Source organism: Vipera ursinii, assembly GCF_947247035.1.
Source record: "Vipera ursinii genome assembly, chromosome: 3".
Lineage (NCBI taxonomy): Eukaryota > Metazoa > Chordata > Lepidosauria > Squamata > Viperidae > Vipera > Vipera ursinii.
Genome location: NC_139516.1, coordinates 211,433,693 through 211,455,656, shown reverse-complemented (window position 1 = coordinate 211,455,656; position 21,964 = coordinate 211,433,693). Strand labels below are relative to the sequence as shown.

At 49.2% G+C, this 21,964-nt stretch overlaps 1 protein-coding gene across 2 annotated transcripts in view; it reads right to left on the bottom strand.

The window, feature by feature from the left end:
• The window catches only part of EFR3A (EFR3 homolog A), a 45,179-nt gene extending 38,104 nt beyond the window's left edge, over positions 1–7,075 (bottom strand). For both annotated transcript variants that reach the window (XM_083357902.1, XM_083357903.1), the window contains exons 1-2: positions 7,020–7,075; positions 1,733–1,785 (exon numbers count right to left, since the gene is read on the bottom strand). In XM_083357902.1, the coding sequence (XP_083214028.1) occupies positions 1,733–1,745 (13 nt within the window). In that variant the 5' untranslated portion in view covers positions 1,746–1,785; positions 7,020–7,075. The remainder of the gene's footprint in view (positions 1–1,732; positions 1,786–7,019) is intronic.
• Between the last annotated feature and the right edge of the window lie 14,889 nt (positions 7,076–21,964).

Genomic DNA, 21,964 nt, shown 5'->3' with positions numbered 1-21,964 from the left:
GGACTCAATTGTGGTCGTACATTGAGGACTACCTGCAGTCAAACATGCCGTAAAACAAGGATTCTCAGTGTGTGGGGCATGAACCCACAGTAATCGTGAGCAACGATATGAAAGACAGGGGGGAAAAAAGTCTGAATAATGGATGTTGCAGAATCTGAAAGGAGTGGAGAAAAATTCCACAATACAAACACCTGGATAGAAGGAGAATGAGAGTGGCAAAAGAAATGCGGAAAAGATAGTTCCCGTAGGAATAAGTGCCTCGAATGCAATCCAAAAAACATCTGGGGAACCACTCGAACACCACCGGCCTTGACAAATTCACCATCAGTCAATTGCAAAAGGCAACTTGAAACAGCTTCCATCCTGCGGCAAGACCTTAACCCAGGGGTCTTCAGACCTGGCCCTTTTGTGACTTGTGGACTTCAACTCCCAGAATTCCTCAGCCAGGCACGCAATCCAAGGCATCCATGTCAAAGTCCCTCTGTGCCATGGCCGGGGGGGTGGGGGGGGAGAAAACTATCATTCCGATCAAACTATTACTTTTCCTTTGCAAAAAAAATATATAAATAATTGTTTTGGAAAAGAACAGGAGAGATTTTCACGGACAAGTACGAAAGAATACAGGCAGGTTTAGCTGATGCACCGGTTCCAAAGTCTCTATACGCTGTGAACTCCTTCATTGCAACTTTGTTTCTTTAATAATAATAATAATAATGATGATGATGATGATGATAATAGAAACTGCGCAATTATGGATGAAACACGTATCAGTGACACCCATTGTCATCGGGGCACTGGGAACGATGTCCAAAAACTTTGCAAAACACATCAAGAAATTGCAGCTTCCTGCAGTAACTCCAGCAAAGCTACAAAAAACTGCGCTACGAGGAACATCTTACATTTTAAGGAGATGCCTGGTTGATACCTAGGATGCTGGCAGCAACCCGTGTCAACCCTTAGCGCCAGTCAATTTGAGTGTTCAGTTGACTGAGTTTCATGTTTTATGAATAAAAGCTTTATATTTATTTATTTATTTATTTATTTAAATTTCTATACCGCCCTATTCCCGAAGGACTCAGGGCGGTTTACAGGGCAGCATAAAATACAATATAAAAATAATATAGAATTAAAATACATTAAATTAATTAAGCACAATTAAAACAACATTTAAAAAGCTAAAACCCCTTCAGTCCAGGCCTGATAGATCGAAAAACCAGGTTATAATAATAATAATGATGATGATGATGATGATGATGACGTTGGAATGGACCTTGGAGGTCATCTAGTCCAACCCCCTGCTCAGGCAGGAAACCCTATATTTTTCTTGGGCTCAGAGGGGTAAAGTGTTTCTCGATCTCTCCCGCCTTGGTCAAAGCAGAATTCAAAAGAGCTGCAGTGCTTGGAGAATAAATATCCCTGTAGTTCAGCCCCCCCACTCGCCATTTAAGCTTCGTCTGGAGTTGCAGAGACTGACTGCAAGTCAAGGCACGGCTAGATTCCCCCTTCAGGATTGCTTTAACTTCCGCAAATCTTTGCCAAGTAAATCAAATTGCTCATCCTTTTCTGGATAACAATTACCCAGACTCTGGCAGTTTCGGAGGATGAGAAGCCAGAGATTTATCTATCTTCAGTAATAAGCGCCCTGTCGCCCACCCCCTCCACCCCCACCCGGTCTTTTTTCCAAGGGTCTTAAAAGTCTCCATGTACACAATTAACAGATTTCTCTACTCACGTCCCGGCATCATGAATGTGTCATTTGTCCTCTATTTCCCACATGCCGATAGTCTGGGAGAAAGAAAGAAAGAAAGGCCACATCAGAACCGTTTCTCTGATAACCGATAGCTTTGCCACCGATTACAGTTCATTTAGCGACCGTTTGAAGTTGCAAAGGTACTGGAAAAAGGGACTTACGGCCGTGGGTCTCGTGATCAAAATTCAAGACACCTGACAACCGACTTGTACTTATGACGGTTCCAGTGATCCCCTTTTGGGATCTTCTGGCAAGCCAAGAGAATGGGGAAGCCAGATTTGCTTAAGGACCGTCGTTAAGTGGATCTGGCTTCCCCATGTCAGAAGGTCCCCAAAGGGGATTACATGACGCTGGGATACTGCGACCGTCACACATATGAACCAGGTGCCAACTGTCTGAATTTTGATCACCTGTGAGGATGCTGCAATGGTCATAAGTCCCTTTTTCCAGTGCCGTTGTAACTTTGAACGGTCACTGAACGAACCCTTGTAAGTTGAGGACTTCCTGGGGAAGGGGAACACAGGACCGCAGAGCATAGAACAGGGGTAGGCAACCTTAGCCCTTTTATGACTCGTGGACTTCAACTCCCAGAATTCCTGAGCCAGCCATGCTGAGGGGAAAGGGAGAGGTTCCCAAGCTGAGCCCTGTTGGCTCAGGAATTCTGGGAGTTGAAGTCCAGGAGTCACGAAGGGGCCATAGTTCCCTCATGCTGGCCCAGGAATTCTGGGAGTTGAAGTCCAGGAGTCATGAAGGGGCCATAATTCCCTCATGCTGGCCCAGGAATTCTGGGAGTTGAAGTCCAGGAGTCATGAAGGGGCCATAGTTCCCTCATGCTGGCTCAGGAATTCTGGGAGTTGAAGTCCACCAGTCATAAAAGAGCCAAGGTTACCTACACCTGGCATAGAAGAACAGAAACTTCCAGCTTCAGATTGGAAGATATGGAGAAACCTGGCCCAGATGATCACCAACAATCGGACACGGCTGAATGGATCCCCTGATCACCACTCACCAATATCCTCAGAGATTACTGCTTGCAACCAAACTGAATTTAAATGGCAGGAGTGCAGTTTTTGTTTTTTTTGTTTTTTTAGAAAGACGCTTCCTATTGATGTGGTTGCTACTTGCAGAAACACTAGAAAAATGTCTCTATTCAATTGTCATCTGCTAAAATACAAAGTAACGTACTAATTTCAGGTCGATAAAAGAGAATATTATTGGAAGAAGAGAAAATCAAGGAAAGCTACTATGTGGAGTAAGGAATTATAGAAAGTAATTGTTATTGTTTGTAAATATAAACCCAGACAACAAACTGTTTACCAAATATTAATGGTGATTTTATATATGTATGTATGTATGTATGTATGTGTGCATATATATATATATATATGTGTGTGTGTGTGTGTGTATATGTGTGTGTGTGTGTGTGTGTGTGTGTGTATATATGTGTGTGTGTATGTATGTATATATATATATATATATATATATATATATATATATATATATATATATATATATATATATGTGAAATGGCAAGAATGCAACGGAGACTCTCATTTGAAAAGGATTTGGCCACAATTTTTACTCACAGATTTTAATTATTTTTTTTCCATTGTGATGGAAAAAAATACGCCATCTTATTATGAAAGGAAAAAATGAGCAGAACGTACACTTTCGTTTCCACATTTTATGTGGCCAGGAAAAAGGCAGAGAAGCTTGTGTACCCTTGTAAGTCTCGCTCTTTAAAATGTGCGTAGTAAAAGTGCTATTAGGGATCAATTAGAGAAGCCCTGGCATAAAACTGTTCTGAAAAATTCCTGCTTGCACCCCTTGAATTTGGATCACCAACGGCATTTTAGGAAATTGTCCTTTAACGTCCTATGTAGAGAATTTTTTGGAAATATCAGCTGCCTGGGGAGAGACGCAGGTATTCCTCAAGTATTGCTGGCATAGAGCTATGTCCAGGACGCAGTATATATTTTAATTTCATGTATTTTATATTCTTTTTTTCACATTGAAAATGGCTGTTTGCAATTTGTCTTTCCTATGCTGCTCTATGACCACAGTAAGGATTTGACCCCAGTCCTTTAATGGAAACTACTTACAGTTGTTAGTCAACCGGCTACTTACTGCTATTTTCCAAAATAGCTGCAGGAAACCGATAAAGGAGAATATCTGTAGCTCAGGGGTCTTTGCACTTGATTATTTCCTTGCAGACCTCTCAGGACCCAAATTAAGTGGCATCGTCAGTGCTAGCTGATGTTGCCTAGTTTGGGTCAGGAAACCTCTCCAAGAAAAGATCCCCGCTCAGGGACCACCGAGGTTCCAGGAAAAGCCTCCTGCTCCGTTGACCACAGATGCCCCCTGCAATTTCCTAGGCGCTCCCTAAAGTGCCTCTGATGGGGCTGTCGCACTGTCGCAGCAGGCGGTCCTTGCATCCAGCCCATCACGGAGGCATCGAGGCGTTGCCTGACATGTCCCCGGGCTGTGTCAGGATTGCATAAGGCACCTCGGGATGGCCGGCCTTGACAGCCCTTCTCCATGAACCGGAAATTGCGCTCTCAAGGAGAGCCCACCGGCCCTAACTCCAAATGAGGGGGTCCTTGGCACCCTCTGAGCTTGGTTGCTTTTTTGCAAACCCAAAGGGGCCTTTTTTTCAGAAGCCAGTCGGACTGTTTCTCTTCTGAAGACGTTTCGCTTCTCCTCCAAGAAGCTTCTTCAGCTCCGAATGGATGGTGGGGAAGGGAAGGATTTATACTCCTTGCAGAGAGCCGGTCATTTGCCTCCTTTTAGAGGGTCATTGAGGCCACCTGGAGGTCTTATCTGTCTCCTCAGGGTCACCTGAGCGTTGGAAATGGGTGGGGAGCCTTCTTGGAGCTGCTGAAAGGACCGTGTGGTAGACCGGAGATAGAGTATGTCGTATCCCTCCCCCTCTCTTGAGGGAGGGGTGTTCAGTTTTGACCTAGATGGCCTCTTTGACACACACACCCTTTGCAAACCAGTGGTCCTCTCTGTCCAAACTGTGGAGTTTGCCGTCTTCGAAAGAGCGGCCTTCGTCTTTGAAAGGAAGATGGAGGTGCCAACTCTTGTGCCGACGGGCTGGCTCGCCCGTGTTCTGCCAGGCGTTTGTGAGGTGGCTGCTCTGTTCCCCTAATGTGCAGATCCGCACGTGTCTCATGGCATGGTGCCGCGTATAAGTACAGATCCTTTTATCCCCCACCATCCGCTCAGAGCTGAACAGGCTTCTTGGAGGAGAAGCGAAATGTCATCCAAGAAAAATAAGACAGTCCAGCTGCCTCTTGGGGGGGAAAAAAAAAGCACCTTCGGGACAACCAGGATTGCAGACCTTTCGTTGCCCAGCTAGAAGGGAGGGGAGCTTGTGCAGGAGGGGGGGGAGGACTGTGGGGGTCCCTGGTGCTCTCTGAGCTTGGTGGTTTTCATGACCCAACTAGGTTACATCATCAGTGCTAGAAGGGAGTGGAGCTGGAGGAGGAGGAGGAGGAGGAGGAGGAGGAGGAGGAGGAGGAGGAGGAGGAGGAGGAGGAGAGGAGAGACTGGGGTCCTTGAGTTCTCTGAGATGGGCGGGTTTTTTGCAGACATTTCATGACCCAACTAGGTAACATCATCAGTACTAGAAGGGAGTGAGGTGCGAGGAGGAGGAGGAGGAGGAGGAGGAAAGGACTGGGGGGGGCCCTGGTGCTCTCTGAGATGGGTGGTTTCCTTGCAAATGTTTCATGACCCAACCTAGAAGGGAGTGAGGTGTGTGGAGAGGAGGAGGAGGTGGAGAGGAGAAGGATGACGAGGAGGGGGAGGAGGAGTAGGGGAGGAGGAAGAGGAAGAATGTGGGGTCCTCTGTCCTCTCTGAGCTTGGTTGTGTGGGGAGGAGGAGAAAGATGACTGTGGGGCCCTTGATGCTCTCTGAGCTTGGTGGTTTTCTTGCAGACGTTTCATCACCCAACTAGGTAACATCATCAGTGCTAGAAGGGAGTGACGTGTGAGGAGGAGGAGGAGGAGGAGGAAAGGACTGGGGGGGTCCCTGGTGCTCTCTGAGCTGGGTGGTTTCCTTGCAAACGTTTCATGACCCAACTAGGTAACATCATCAGTGCTAGAAGGGAGTGAGGTGTGGAGGAGGAAGAGGAGGAGGAGGAGGAGGAGGAAAGGACTGGGGGGGTCCTTGTTGCTCTCTGAGACGGGTGGTTTCCTTGCAGACCTTTCATGACCCAAACTAGGCAACCTCATCCGTGCACATGGCTACCCACCCCCTTCTAACACTAGTGATATTACCTACTTGGGCAATGTGAAGTCTGCAAGAAAAGGAGAGGACCAAAGATGCCCCCCCCTCAGTCATCACTGTCATCCTCCTCCTCCTCCTCCTCTCTGCAATCCCCCCTCCCTTCTAGCCCTGACGGTGTTCCCTAGTTGGGTCATGAGAAAGCGACAAGGCTGGAGAGCACCGCCCCCCCCCAGTTCATCCCTGAGCCACAAACGTTATATCCCTCACCCCAAATGCTGCACGGGGGGGGGGTCCCTCCAGGTGGCCAGGAGCCGTTCTGACTTGAAGACACGCAAATGAGTGGGGGGTGGGCTGGACAAGGCCCCTCCCCCTTCCAAGGTCCAGCTCTTCTGTGCACCGGACAGTGGGGGGGGGAAAACACTTCCAGGGGTTCAAAAGGGCCAGGAGGAAGATAAAACCTCGGAGTGGGGGGGGGGGAAAGTCCTTATCCTGGGATGGATCCTGGTTTCCGCCTGGCTTCCCCACAGCTGACCCCCCCCCCCCGCGCTCCCCGTCTTCTGGCCCGCAGGGAGGGCAGGAGAGCAGCCGCTCCTCCTCCTCCCGGGACCCCCCAGGGCGGCCCGAGGGGTCTCACCGGATCCCCCCCCCAGGGGAAAGGAATGGATCCGGGGGGAGGGGTCCCCGTCCCTGGTCTGGGGGCTCCCCCGGGACCCCCGGCTGCAACCCACCCACCCCCAGGTGCTCCCCCCGCGCCGGAACCGGCCCCCAAGAGGCCCCCCCACCTGCCCACCCCCCCGGCCAGGGCTGCAGGTCGACCCCTCTGGCTGCTCCCCCTCCCCTCTCCCGCCCCCCGCTGCTCTGCGGCAAGAGGCGGGCCGGGAGCCCTTCGCCAAGCGGGCGCCCTCCGGATTGGGGAGGGGGCTCCCCTAAAGCGCTCGGGTGGGGGAGGGCGGCGGGAAAGGGGCCACCTGGGGGGGTCCCCGGGGAGGGGTCTTGGCTCGCCTCCCCCCTCCCCGCTCCCAGCGCCCGCGGACTCACCCAGCGCCCGGACGCCGCCGGCGGAGGAGCCGCAGCCGCAACGACGGCGCCCTCCCTCCCTCCCCGCCCGCCCCCGCCGCCATCTTGGCCCGCCGCGCGAGGCATTCTGGGCGCGGTAGTTCTGCGCGCTGGGGAAGGGAGGGGGGCCTCCCCGCCTGCCTCCCCCCCTCTTTCTCTCCCTCCCGTTCTCGCGGGCCTGGAGGGTCGTGTGAACCCACTCGCGTGTTTAATGCGTTGCTTTCCCGGGAGTTCGGGGGTCTGGTGTCCCTTTCGGGGCTCCTTGAGCCCGGCCCAGCCCTGCCGAAGCGAGTGGGGAGTCCGGGTCCCCCCCCCCAGATTGCACACTGGGGCTCTCTGGGGCGGGGGCCAAGCCATGCAGGAGCCACGGGGGTGCATTCCCAGAGACCCCCCCAACCCTATTATTATTATTATTATTATTATTATTATTATTATTATTATCATCATCATCATCATCATCATCATCATCATCATCATTATTATTATTATTATTATTATTATTATTATTATTATTGCTAAGCACATTGGTTTGTGCTTAAATTGTAAGCTGCCCTGAGTCTTCAGAGAAGGGCGGGATATAAATGGGATTAAAATAAAATAAATAAATATAATTATTATTATTATTATTATTATTATTATTATTATTATTATTATTATTATTATTATTGTTGTTGTTGTTGTTGTTGTTGTTGTTGTTGTTGTTATTACAATAAATAATAACAAAAAATAACTAATAATAATTTAATTATTAATAACATAATAACTCAGGTTGCCTGGACAGATTGAAAAATTATCTCGATTTTTAAAGAATAAATTTAGGAAGGAGATGATAAAAAAAATAATCTAAAAAGCACTGATGAGATACAAAGCTGAAATGGTCAGGGAAGAAAAAAATGCTTACCCCGGTGTTGAAAAGCATCTAGGGGGGCTTCGGGCATCCTTCCCTGGGGTTAACATGTTATATTCAGGATAATACAGACTTCAGCAGTATGTGGATCGAGAACTACCAGAAGTACAGGCAGGATTTCGAAGAGGCAGAGGAACTAGAGATCAAATTGCCAACATACGCTGGATCATGGAGAAAGCTAGAGAGTTCCAGAAAAACATCTACTTCTGCTTCATTGACTATGCTAAAGCCTTTGATTGTGTGGATCATAACAAACTGTGGCAAGTTCTTAAAGAGATGGGAGTACCAGACCATCTTATTTGTCTCTTGAGAAACCTATATGCGGGTCAAGAAGCAACAGTGAGAACTGGACACGGAACCACTGATTGGTTCAAAATTGGGAAAGGAGTCCGGCAAGGCTGTATACTGTCGCCCTGCCTATTTAACTTATATGCAGAGCACATCATGAGAAAGGCAGGGCTAGATGAATCAAAAGTTGGAATTAAGATTGCCGGAAGAAATATCAACAACCTAAGATACGCAGATGATACCACTCTAATGGCAGAAAGTGAAGAAGAACTAAAGAGCCTCTTGTTGCGGGTGAAGAAGGAGAGTGCAAAACTTGGGTTGAAACTTAACATTAAGAAAACCAAGATCATGGCATCTGGCCCTCTCAATTCTTGGCAAATAGATGGGGAAGAAATGGAGGTAGTGACAGATTTTATTTTCCTGGGCTCCAAGATCACTGCAGATGGGGACTGTAGCCAAGAAATTAAAAGACGCTTGCTCCTGGGGAGGAAAGCCATGGCAAATCTAGACAGCACACTAAAAAGCAGAGACATCACCCTGTCAACAAAAGTACGTATAGTCAAGGCTATGGTCTTCCCAGTTGCAATGTATGGCAGTGAAAGTTGGACCATAAGAAAGGCTGAGCGCCAAAGAATTGAGGCCTTTGAACTCTGGTGCTGGAGAAGACTCCTGCGAGTCCCTTGGACTGCAAGGCGATCAAACCGGTCAGTCCTAGAGGAGATCAATCCTGACTGCTCTTTAGAAGGCCAGATCCTGAAGCTAAAACTCAAATACTTTGGCCACCTAATGAGAAGGAAGGACTCACTGGAGAAGAGCCTAATGCTGGGAAAGATCGAGGGCAATAGAAGAAGGGGACGACAGAGAATGAGGTGGCTGGATGGAGTCACTGAAGCAGTAGGTGTGAGCTTAAATGGACTACAGAAGATGGTAGAAGACAGGAAGGCCTGGAGGAATGTTGTCCATAGGGTCGCGATGGGTCGGACACGACTTCGCAGCTAACAACAACAACAACAGCTGTCCCCGGGGGCTAAACGCATCAGATCATGGAGAGGAGGGTTTCTGGGCATAAACAGAGCGTCGTCCCCAAGCAGAATCCGCACTCTATGCAGAACCTCAGGGTGTAACCTCCAGTTACGGCCACTAGGTGGCGTTGCTGCTCCGGGAGAGGTTAGAGCAGGGCTCTTCATCAGACTTGGCCCTTTTCTCACTTGTGGACTTCAACTCCCAGAATTCCCCAGCCAGCATGCTTTTAAAGGAGGGGGAGGGGAGTCCAATTCTGGCTGCAGAATTCTGGGAGCTGAAGTCCACAAGTCTTAAAGAGTTCCCAAGCTTGGCTACCCCTGGCAGAGGGTCTCCTGCTTAAGAGGGGGGGAGGGGGCTGGACTAGAAGACCTCCAAGGTCCCTTCCAACTCGATTACTCTGTTACTAGCCCCCCCCGCCCCCCCCCCCCACCCCTGTGTGTGTGTGTGTGTGTGTGTGTGTGTGTGTGTGTGTTAAAGCCTCTTCTCAGAGCCCCTCCCCTCCTTCTCTAGCTCTGCCAATAAAAAGCTGTGGCTGTGCAACCCAGGTGGGACTTGAACCCACAACCCCCAGCTCCGGAGGCTGATGCCTTATCCATTAGGCCACTGGGCCCTCTTTCCTCAGCTCCCTCTCAGCTGCTGCTGCTGCTCCTGCAGCTAACAGGGGGGGGGAAGTGGGGGTGAGCCAGCCTTGGATGCAGCTGGAGACGAGCCCAGCCAGGCCACGGAAGCCCAGAGCTGGGTTTGGTAGGGAGTCAGCTTGTGAATCAGAATCACATTCAACCTTTGCCTTCAGAAATCATGAGCGCTCCATCCGTGGAGGTCTTTAAGAAGAGACTGGACAGTCCCTTGTCTGAGACAGTTTAGGTTCTCCTACTTGAGCAGGGGGCTGGACTAGAAGACCTCCAAGGTCCCGTCCAGCTCTATTCTGTTCTGTTCTATTCTATATTCTGTTCTAATCTATATTCTATTCTGTTCTATATATTCTATTTATTCTATATTCTATTCTATATCCTATATTGTATTATTCTATATTCTATTCTATTCTATATTCTGATTCTGCATTCTATATTCTATTCTATTCTACACTCTATTCTATTTTATATTCTATACTGTTCTTAGTTGCGAAGTCGTGTCAGACCCATCGTGACCCCATGGACACCGTTCCTCCAGGCCTTCCTGTCCTCTACCATCTTCTGGAGTCCATTTAGGCTCACGCCTCCTGCTTCAGGGACTCCATCCAGCCACCTCCTTCTCTGTCGTCCCCTTCTTCTCTTGCCCTCAAACTTTCCCAGCATGAGGCTCTTCTCCAGTGAGTCCTTCCTTCTCATTAGGTGGCCAGAGTATCTGAGTTTCAATATATTCAATATATTCTATCCTATATCCTATATCCTATATTCTATTCTATTCTATTCCATTCCATTCTAAAGGCTTGCCAAGTGAGTCAGGCTGCGGAAGGCAGATTTCAAAGGGTGGGGGGGGGGAACTGGAGGCTGAGTTTCTGCCCAGGAAATATGGCCCAATCCAGTTAAAAAATGGACACCACAATGGTGGGATCAAAGCTCTACCTTTTTTATCAGACTCTACCCATTAAAAAAAATTCACATGGTCCTCCACTTGCAACAGTTCATTTAGCGACCGTTCAATGTTACAACGGCACCGAAAACAGCGATTTAAGGGCGGTTTTTCACACTTAACGACCGTTGCAGCATTCCCCCGTGGTCACATGATTTACGTTTGGAGGCTTGGCAACTGACTCACATTTGCGACGGTTGCAGTTTCTCGGGATCAGGGGACACCCCCTTTTGCGACCTGCTGACGAGCAGTGGGGAAGCCGATTTCACTTAACAACCGGGCGACTGATTTAATGGCTTGCAGCGATTCCCTTCACAAATGTGGCAAGAAAAGTTTTGCAATGGGGCAAAACTCGCTTAAAAAGTGTCTCGCTTAGCAACGGAAATTCTGGGCTAAGTTGTGGTGGTAAGTCCAGGACTGCCTGTAATAGTTTGGGGGGGGGGAGATAAAGAAATCAGGCTGGGATCACACACACACACACACACACACACACACACACACACACCCTGGCTTTTTAATCAGTATAAAATCCCCCTGAGATAGATCATCCCCCAGTTGTGGGTGATGCAAGATGCTCTGTTCAACAACATCATGGCTAAAGCGGGACTAGAACTCACGGTCACCCAGGGATCGGCCCAAAGTCACCCAGCGGGCTTTCATGGCTAGGGCAAGACTAGAACTCACCGTCACCTGCTTTCTAGCCTGGTGCCTTAACCTCTACTAAACTGGCTCCCTTTTATAGGATAATTTCTATTTATCTTATTTTTACTGAAGACAAATTCTTGCATCATTGCTTAAGTTGGCCACAGCTTAATTTTGTCCCGCTTGTTTGCAGGCGTGGAGTTCTAATGCAGAGACAAATATTTGTTTTTCAGAGCAGGTGGGTCCATTTTGCTTACGTCCAAATTCCTGTGGTGACACCTGAGACGTGGTGGGAGGCCAGCAGGGTTACGTCTGTGGTAGCAAACGAGTAGCGGACTAGTTAGTGCATTTTCCAACTAACGCATTTCGTTTTTCTGTTAGCCTGCTAGTCAGGAAACCTTTGAATAAGGCTGGGGAGCTGGAGAAAATCTTAAATTGATCTTAAATCTTATAATCATACAGGGGGTCTTTGCTTTACGACCACAACGGAGCCCAAAATTTCCGTTGCTAAGCGAGACATTCGTTCAGTGAGTTTTACAGCCTTTCTTGCCACAGTCGTTAAGCGAATCACCGCAGCTGTTAATTTAGTACCCCAGTCGTTAAGTGAATCCAGCTTCCCCATGGACTTTGCTGGTCCGAAGGTCGCAAAAGGGGATCCCGTGATTCCCCGGGACACTGCGACCGTCATAAACATGAGTCAATTGCCAAGTGTCCCCAAATTTAATTACCGTATGTGACCCTGGGGATGCTGCAGTGGTTTTTGTAAGTGTGAAAAATGATCATAAGCCGCATTTTCTGCTGCCGTTGTAACTATGAATGGTCACAAAACGAACTGTTGTAAGTCGAGGACTTCCTGTACACTCATACACGTAGTCCTCGGCTTACGGCACTGAAAAAAGCGACTTACAGCCGGCCCTCCCTCTCATAACCGTTGCAGCATCCCCGTGGTCATGTAATCAAAATTCGGGCGCTTGGAAACTGGCATGTACTTGTGACTGTTGCACGGTCCCAGCATCACATGATTGCTATTTGCAACCTTCCCGGCCCGTTTTGAGACCCCAAGACCCCCCTCTGCCCAACTGGCCACCGACTTTTGCAAAACGCCAGGCTGGCAACAGCACACGGGCCCCTGCTCTGCCCGGGTTTGGAGTCTTCCCCTAAAGCAGTTAATACGGATTTCATCCCCAACTTACAACGGTCTGCTTAGTGACCATTCGAAGTTACAAGCGCACTGAAAAAAGTGACTTATGAACACGCTTCGCACTTACGACCGTTCCTGTGGTCCCGTGATCAAAATTCGGACGCTCGGCAACTGACTCGTACTTATAATGGTTGCGGCGTCCCGGGGGTGGTGGTCGTGTGATCCCCTTTTGTGACCTTCTGACAAAGTCCACAGGGGAAGCCAGATTCACTTAACGACCGTCTGACTAGCTTAACCACTGCAGCGATTCGCTTAACAACGGTGGCGGGGAAAGGTTGTAAAACGGGGCAAAACTCGCTTAGCCACCGTCTCGCTAAGCAATGGAAATGGGCTCCTCTGTGGCCGTTAACCGAGGACTCAACGTTTTTCTGCGGGAAAAAGAGGCAGGGCTCGCCGTCCACTTCCCTGAGTCAATATTGGCTCAGATATTTATAGAAAAAGTCTCAAACGGGCCGTTCTGTGCGGTTTCTTTGCGCAACTTTTGTCTTCACGCTCGGGTTAGTGGTGTTTGCCGTGTTCGGTACAAAGGTTTAACTTTTGTCGGATTTCGAAGGCATTTAGTCACGGCGGGTCCTTGGGAAACTTTCCTAATCTTACCGCATTGTCACAAACTTCCTGCAGCTTATCGGTTCAGTTTCGCAAAGGGAAGCGAGGCTGAAACCGTCCCGTGGACAATTTAATCCGTTCTAAAATTAGCTGCCTTGTTTTTAAGCTGGGTTGCTTAGTTCCCGGGGTTGACGCGGCGTCCGTAGCGTTATTTGTTTTCTGATAAGTGTGTGGGGAGTCAGCCTCCTAGAGAAGGAATGTTTAAGAGGGCAGAATATATTTGCCTAAAGGATTTTAAAAGCCCCCAAGTCTTTGTCCTAAGCAGAAACCCAAGTCTGCAGAAGGGCAGATGATAGATAATCTTGTCAGAAAAGACTGGAATCAGCAAACTGGGATAGGAAGAAAGATCCCTAGAATCAACACCAAAGATCTAAGAGCCATCAGCCACAGCCACAGGAAGCAGGATATGACCCTTGCGACATAATAGGATTAACCAGGGCTTTTTTTGTCATAGAACGCTCAGAACGGAGTTCCGGCACCTTTTTTGGATGGAACGTTGTAGGGTAGGCAAGGTGGGTTGTATGACATGTGTGAGTTCCGCACCTTTTTCTTTTACAAAAAAAGCACTGAGATTAACCCACCACCATTAGAATACCAGAAAGGCACACTCGGACTCAGGTCAGAATATGTGACACAGGAAATGCAGAGCCTCAAACAGGAACAGGAAACGACTCCAAACAAAAGGCTCCAGAGGGTATAAAAACCCACTCCCTCCATGTGCTCACTCTTTTTTCTTCCAGAGCCATCTTCCCGTCTGGCTCTCCTCTTCCCTAAACTGCGACCTTCTTTCTAAAGCAGTCTCCATGTTTGTTTATTCCGCAAATTGGACTGAACCACGATGAAGACTTTTCCTTCAACAATGTGTGAGGTGTTCTCACAATGAATCGTTAAAGAAGCTTCCAAGCAAAGGCATCACGCTAAGGACGGTCCTGAGTTCACAGATAACACGCTTTACAGATCTGTGATTGGCTCCTTGCTATACATCAGCAATTGGAGCAGACCTGACATAGCTTTAGCTGTGAATCTATTGTCCAGGCACGTGGAACACCCAAAGGAATTCCACTGGACTGCTGTTAAAAGGGTGCTTAGATACCTAAAGGGCACAGCTGATGCCCTCCTTATGCTAGAACCAGAGAAGGGGAAGACGGCCCAGCTCTCCGCTTACTCAGACGCAGACTGGGCTGGCGACACCAAAACTAGACGGAGCACTTCCGGTTTCCTCATATTGCTAAATGGCTGCCCAATACATTGGCATGTTAGGCAGCAAAAATTTATTTCTTGCTCCACGGCCGAGGCTGAATATGCCAGCCTGTCAGACACGGCCAATGATTTGACTTGGTTCAATGAGCTGATAACAAGCATCTGGGCATCTCCCCCTCTGCCCATCCAAATTCTAGAGGACAACACTGCCGCAATTGCAATCTCGGAGGCTTATGCAGTAGGCTTCAGATCTCGCCATATAGACATATGCTATAAAAATGTCAGGCAGCTTACCAAAGGGGTTTTATACATGTTGAGCACTGTAATACAGCTGATCAGATAGCTGATCTGTTTACCAAGCCTGTTCCCATTGACCGGCACAACCTTCTGTGTAAGCGTTTGTGTTTGGCCTTCTGAATGTTTTTATGCATGTCAATGACACCTGCTCGCCCCTCACACACATTCACTGGTCCCTGTCATTGGCTGGCAAGAAGGGGAATTGTTAGATGTTTTGTGCCAGCCATTGGCAGTTCCCCAAAAGGGTCATCAGATGGAGGCAAAGAGGCTTCTTTGCTTCCACTGATGAGCCAAGGGTCTCAGACCCCGACAGCCCCATTGGTGAGAGTGTTTTATGGTCAAGGAGGGGCCAAGACCCCCCATAAATACCTCTGCACGAGGGGCTGCTCTTTGTTCTCCTTCCAGTTCTACCTCTACTCCTAGCTCCTAGTTCTTCTTCTGTTTTAGTTATGTAATGCTAGCTTGTTTTTATTTTATTTCTCTCTCACATGCAGACATGAATGCTTTCATGCCAAGTATTTCTTTCTCTTTGATCTATCATTGAATAAAGCTAATATGATTGCATCTCTGCATGATGCTTTTACTTGGAAGCTCCTTTAACGGTTCATCGTGAGATCACCTCACACAATGGGTTTCCTTTCCTATAGAACAGGGGCACCCAACCTCAGCAACTTTAAGACCTGTTGACTTCAAGTCCCAGAATCCCCCAGCCAGCATGCTTTAAGAAGGAGGGCATCAACTTTCAGAAAAACCCAGACAGCATGCTTAAAAGGTGGGGGAGTCAACTCCCAGAATCCCCCAGCCAACATGCTTTAAGGGGGGGAACTCAAATCCCAGAATGCCCCAGCCAGCATGCTTTAGGGGAGAGATTTCAATTCCCAGAATCCCTCAGCCAGAATGCTTTAAGGGGGGGCATCAACTCCCAGAATCCCCCAGCCAGCATGTTTTAAGGGGATGGGACCTCAATTCCCAGAATGGCTGGCTGGGGAATTCTGGGAGTTGAAGTCCGCAAGTCTTAAAGTTCCCAAGGCTGCACACACACACACACACACACACACACACACACACACACACACACACACACACACACTTTTTCTAAGGGGTCATGGCTGTTGCTCTCTAGGATTTAAAGGGGCCGTTCCCTATTTAAGGATTCCGCTATTTTATATTCTTCCGCCATCAGAGGGAATTTCTCCAGGCTGGCGGAAAAGGAGGGGAAGGGGATTCTGCGCTGTCCTCCTGCTGGGTCCTCTAAGAGGCCAAAGATAAAGCGGGGGGGGGAACGTAGAGGGAAATAGCGACCCCACGGCTGGTCACTCTCCCAGTCTTGGGGACCCAGTGCTATTGGCCATCTGGAGGTGCAGGGGTGGGAATTTCCAAGCAAATCGGGATAATCCTTTTAATGGAAAGTTCTCTTCCCCCCCCCCACCAGACCCTGATCCGGGGAGGGGGGGCTGTGCCAAGTGGAGCGGAAGCAACTGATAGAGTGTCCTTGCCAGAGGACCGAAACGACCTTCTTTGCCAGGATGGCCACAAGCCCAGCAAGACTGACCGAGCAAGCCAGGAGTACATAATATAAGAGCGAAGCTCATTCCTTACTGGCACTGATGCTGTTACCTAGCTGAGTCATGAAACGTCTGCAGGAAAACAAGCCAGCTCAGAGGACAGCAAGGTTCCCACAGGATCCCACCGTTTTATAAACGAGATGGAGACATTTGCATCAGTGAGATAGTATTATACCAAGGACCCCACAGTCCTCCTCCTCCTCCTCCTCCTCCTCCACCTTCTCCCCAATCTCTTTCCCTTCTAGCACTGATGATGTCGCCTAGTTGGGTCATGAAACATCTGCAAGGAAACCCCCCAGCCCAGAGAGCACCAAGGACCCTACAGTCCTCTCCTCCATCGCCTCCTCCCCTCCCCCTCCTTTCCTTCCCCTTCCCCTTCCCCTTCTCCTTCATTCTGGAAACCTCCATCCCTTCTATCACTGATGATGTTCCCTAGCTGGGTCATGAAACGTCTGGAGGAAAACAACCTAGCTCTTTATCAATGAGATGATATTATACTAAGGACCCCACAGAGTCCTCCTCCTCCTCCTCCTCCTCCTCCTCCCTCCCTCCTGCTTTCCCTTCTCTCCACAAACTCCATTCCAGGACTGATCATGTTATCTAGCACTGAGGATCCCTCACCTGCTTTAAAAAAAAAGATTACAATTATTTCCAGGAGTCACAGAAGGATTCAGTTGCTATCCCATCATCCCCACTTCATTACCATCACTATGAACAGTTCCCCACCCACCCTGAGCTGACAGAGGAGCCGCCGCCCCCCAGGCTGTCCTATGTGTCTCCCCTGCTTTGCCTCCTCCCCCTCCCCAAATAAACCCCCAAGGGTCTTTCCTGAGTCCTATTGCCCCCCCCCTCCCCTATCCCCAGCTGCTAAACTGTCTGCCAGGATCCGGCCTCAGCCTGTTTTTATGAGTGCCTTATCAGCTCTTCTGGGATCAAGGGACAATCAAGGGGGCAGGGGGCAAAGGTCCCAACCAGCAGATCAATGGCAGTAAATTCTTGTGGGGGGGGGGCAGGAGGAGAAACCCCCCCCCCCCGCAAGCAAAACAATACCCAAGCAGTTTTCCTAGAAAGTATGAAAGGGCGCTCTGCAGGTCTCTTGCACTGTCAGCACAGAAAACATACAGGGGACCTTGGAGGTCCTCTAGTCCAATCCCTTGCCAAGGCAGGAGACCTTATCGCATCCGGGACAAATGGTTGTCCAATCTTTTCTCAGTGATGGAGCAGCCACAACTTCCAGCAAACCCTATAAGGACTACCCCCCAATCTCTCCAGGGCACATGCTGGCCGGGGAATTCTGGGAGTTGAAGTCCACACACCTGATCTTAAAAGTTGCCAAGGTCGAGAAAGATGCTCCAGAATCTCCTTCAGGTTGTATTTTGAGCGGCTTCCCAGTCAGATCTTTCCTTCCTTCCTTCCTTCCTTCCTTCCTTCCTTCCTTCCTTCCTTCCTTCCTTCCTTCCTTCCTTCCTTCCTTCCTTCCTTCTTTCTTTCTTTCTTTCTTTCTTTCTTTCTTTCTTTCTTTCTTTCTTTCTTCTCCTTCTCCTTCTCCTTCTCCTTCTCCTTCTCCTTCTCCTTCTTTTTTTTGGGGGGTGGGGAACAGCAATTTTGTCCTCATGGACTTCAACTCCCAGAATTCCTGAGCCAGCCAGGCTGAAAGAGAAAGGTTTCCAAGCTGAGCCGTGCTGGCTGAGGAATTCTGGGAGTTGAAGTCCACCAGTCATAAAAGAGCCAAGGTTGCCTACCCCTGGGGGATCCCCCTCAGTAAATTAATCAGTTCTGATAGTTTCCAAAGTCAGCTGCAGCAGGTCACGTTGGCCATCCAGCTAGTAGATCCCCAGCCAGAGCTTAGCAGCAAAGATCCTAAAAGTAAGCAATTCTGGGTAGGGGTTTTCCCCCCCCCCTGGTTTTATTTTTCCCCCCTGACATTAAAAGCAAAAATCACATGGTCCAAATTCAGAGGCTTGGCAACTGACGTGTACCGGTGATGGTTGCGGTGGCCCTGAGTGAGTCATGTGATCCAACCGGGGACGCCGGATTCATTTAACAACCGTGTTACTAACTGAACAAGTGCAGTGGTTCGTTGAACAACTGTGGCAGAAAAGGTGCTAAAATGGGGCAAAATTCACTTAGCCATTGTCTCGCTTAACGACAGAAGTGCTGGACTCGACCGTGGCCGTAAGTCGAAGGAGTTCAGTGCACACTCTTGCCTGGAAGAGGCTGTGCCTGATGGTCCTCTTGTCCTGCTGATGAGCTTCCAGAGTGGGCTGGCGGGAGGGCTGCAGGCACAAGGGACCCGGCCGGGTGGCTGGCTGGCCTTTCATTTGTAATGAATCGTTCTACATCAATTAAGCCGCCGGTAGGTATCCACTCGTCCCGCTGGGTGACATCTCCAGCGCCAGCTGATTACAGATTGCGACTTCTCCCTCCCACAGGGGGATCGCTGCCTCTGCGGGGGCTTCATCCTGGCTGCTGTGATCTCCGCTGGGGGACGCCTTCCTTTCTGCCCTCCAAGGTGAAGACCTTGGCATTCAGGAAGACATTTCCCAGGCACACCTGTCACTGTTGAGAATCTGCAAAAGCTAACTTCCTTCCTTCCTTCCTTCCTTCCTTCCTTCCTTCCTTCCTTCCTCTTCCCATTCTCTCCTTCCTTTCTCTTTCTTTCTTTCTTTCTTTCTTTCTTTCTTTCTTTCTTTCTTTCTTTCTTTCTTTCGTTCTCTTTCTTTCCTCCCTCCCTCCCTCCCTCCCTCCCTTCCTCTTCCCATTTCCTCCCTTCTTTCCTTTTCCTTCCTTCCTTTTCCTTCCTTCCTTCCTTTTCCTTCCTTCCTTCCTTCCTCCCTCTTCCCATTCCCTCCCTCTCTTCCTTTTCCTTCCTAACCCTAATCCTTCCTTCCTCTTCCCATTCCCTCCCTCCCTTCCTCTCTCTTCCCATTCCCTCCCTCTCTCCCTTCCCATGTTTTAATTTTTGCCGTGCATCTGTTGCTTGGCCTGAGGCGGGCACAATGACGCTAGAATGGCTCTTCTCCACCACCATCTCTTGCAAAATGTCCCCCCCCCCCCACAGAGCACCTTCCCTTCCGAGGCTGTTTCGCCTCCCCTGGGTCCCTGACAGCCTGGAACGTGTTGGGACTTGGAACCAAATTGCTTCGCATCAAGGCTGCTCCTTTTTCATCAGGTTGTGTGATGGCGTCATGCTCATTTCCCATTCCCCCCCCGCCTCCCCCCCCCGTAGCTCCAGAGGTGGAGCCGGGTCAAGCCACAGCTGGAGGCGGCCGGAGCCTCCCGGACAAGACTGGACCCAGAGGTGGACCCTTTAGGAAGCTGGACGCTGCACGCTGGAAAGCGCAGAAAAATTGCTTTCTTCCTCAGAGCTTCATCTTCAGGGTTGCGACCACAACTAAGCCCAAAATTTGCGTTGCTAAGGGAAGCATTTGCTAAGCAGGTTTCCCCCCCCCATTTTACGGCCGTTCTTGACGCAGTTGCTATGTGAATCGCTGCCGTTCTTAAGGTAGCAACACCTTGTTAAGTGAACCCAGCTCCCCTGTTGGCTTCGCTTGTCAGAAGGTGGTAAAAAGTGGTCACGTGACCCTGGGACCCCGCGACCGTCATAAATATGAGTCCATTGCCAAGTCTCTGAGTTCTGATCACGCGACCACGGGTGTTATGTACTGGTCTCATAGTAATACCCCGTGGGTTGTTGGAGCAGCTAACGGCTCTCCAGCAACCCAGACTATAAGTCTCCTGTGCTGCAATTGGCTATCCATAGGCGGCAATGGTTGCTTCAAACCTATTGGCTGCCGCCTAGGGGCTAGACTATATATTGCGGCTAGTTGCAGCCATTTGCTCAGTACAGATTCTGCACGAAATAAAATATGAGTTTCCCTGTACTCCGTTCCGCGTCTTCATTCCTGCGCCAAAGAACCCGCTATTTAACAGTGGCGACGAGGGTGGGATCCTGCTTCACTGAATAAAGAGTTGAAGTCTACGAGGGAAAGGCAGCGCACGCAGGAGGGAAAAGGCATTTCCCCCACCCCCCTCTCTCAAGGTTGGCTAGCAAGCTACGCTAGCAACCTCGTGCTCAGTGGACTCGTTCCCTGAGCCTGGAAGCAGGATCCGGAAGAATGCAGGAAACAGCAAAAGAATGCCGAAGGTCGGGAAACTGAGAGAATTCGACGTGAAACACCCGGAGGAATGGCCATCATATCTATCACAAGTAATGCTGCTAATCAGATCGCGGAAGAAGGACTGAAGGCCGCAACGCTACTCTGCGTGTACGGCCCAGCAACCTTTGATTTGGCCGAGAACCTTTTTGCGCCGACACCAATTGAAGCAGTCTCCTACGCAGACCTCAAAATGAAGCTAACCGGACATTTCCAGCCCAAGATGTCTGAAATGGCTTGGCAGTTCAAGTTCGACCAAAGAATGCAGCAACCGGGCGAATTGGCTTTGGAATTCATAGTGGGCCTGAGGCAGGCTGCACGCCTTTGCAAATTTTCAAATTTAGAAGAGCGACTACGAGACTGGCTCATCTGCGGTCTATGGGACCGAATGCTTTAGCAGAGACTCTTTGCTAGACCAAACTTAGCATTTTCTGAAGCACAAGACGAAGTGATGGCCGACGAAGCCACCAGGGGCGCAGTTCAAGCAGTACAGCCCGCCAAAATGACAAAGCATGAAGAAACGGTCCACCATGAGGACACCAAACGCACCGAAGAATCTTCCGAGGAAGAAGAACCTGAAATCAACCGACTCCAAAAGCAGCCCAACATGCAACACCGCAACAGCCAGCAGTGAGAGGACGGTTACAAGGCAGTTCTCTTATGGAGATGTAAGGGGTGTGGCAGCAACCATTTTCGCGCCAATTGCAGATTCCGATCAGCCACGTGCAGAGCTTGCGGAAGGACAGTCCACATCGCAGTGGTTTGCAGAGTCCACCAGAGAGACTGGCCACCCAAACACCAGTTGGAAGAACCAACTAGAAGAGGTGCAGTTAGTGTGGGTTTTTCCAGAAGCCGCAGAAGCGTATGCCGCAACGGGGCTCAATGCCTCCTCAAACCCAAGCTCATGATAGAGCTACAAGGAGTTCCATGTAAGATGGAATTGGACTCTGGCTCTGCAGTTTCAATTATTTCTCAAGACACTTTTAACTTCGTGTGTAGGCGACAGTAACAATTGGGCCAAACTAAGACCCTCAGATATAATCCTAACGGATTTTCAAAATGCTCACGTTAAAGTTATGGGAGAAGACACTTTGTTGGTAAAGTTTAAAGGGTTTTGGGGGCACCTGAATGTAATAGTAGTAGGGGGCCAGAGAACGAGTCTCATTGGACTCGATTGGTTTGATGCCTTAGGTATTCAGATTACTGGTGTAAACCGGACACAAACTGCAGACCTCACGTCAGTATGTGAAGACTATGCAGATGTTTTTGATTCAACCCTAGGAACATACACAGGCCTGCCTATCTCATTTAAGCTAGATCCCAACATAGTTCCAATCAGGGTTAAGCCTCGTATAGTCCTCTTTGCCTTAAAACATAAAATTGATTCAGAAATTGATATGCTTGTAGAACAGTGCGTATTATAGCCTGTTGATGGTGGGTAGTGGGAAACTCCTATCGTCACCCCAATT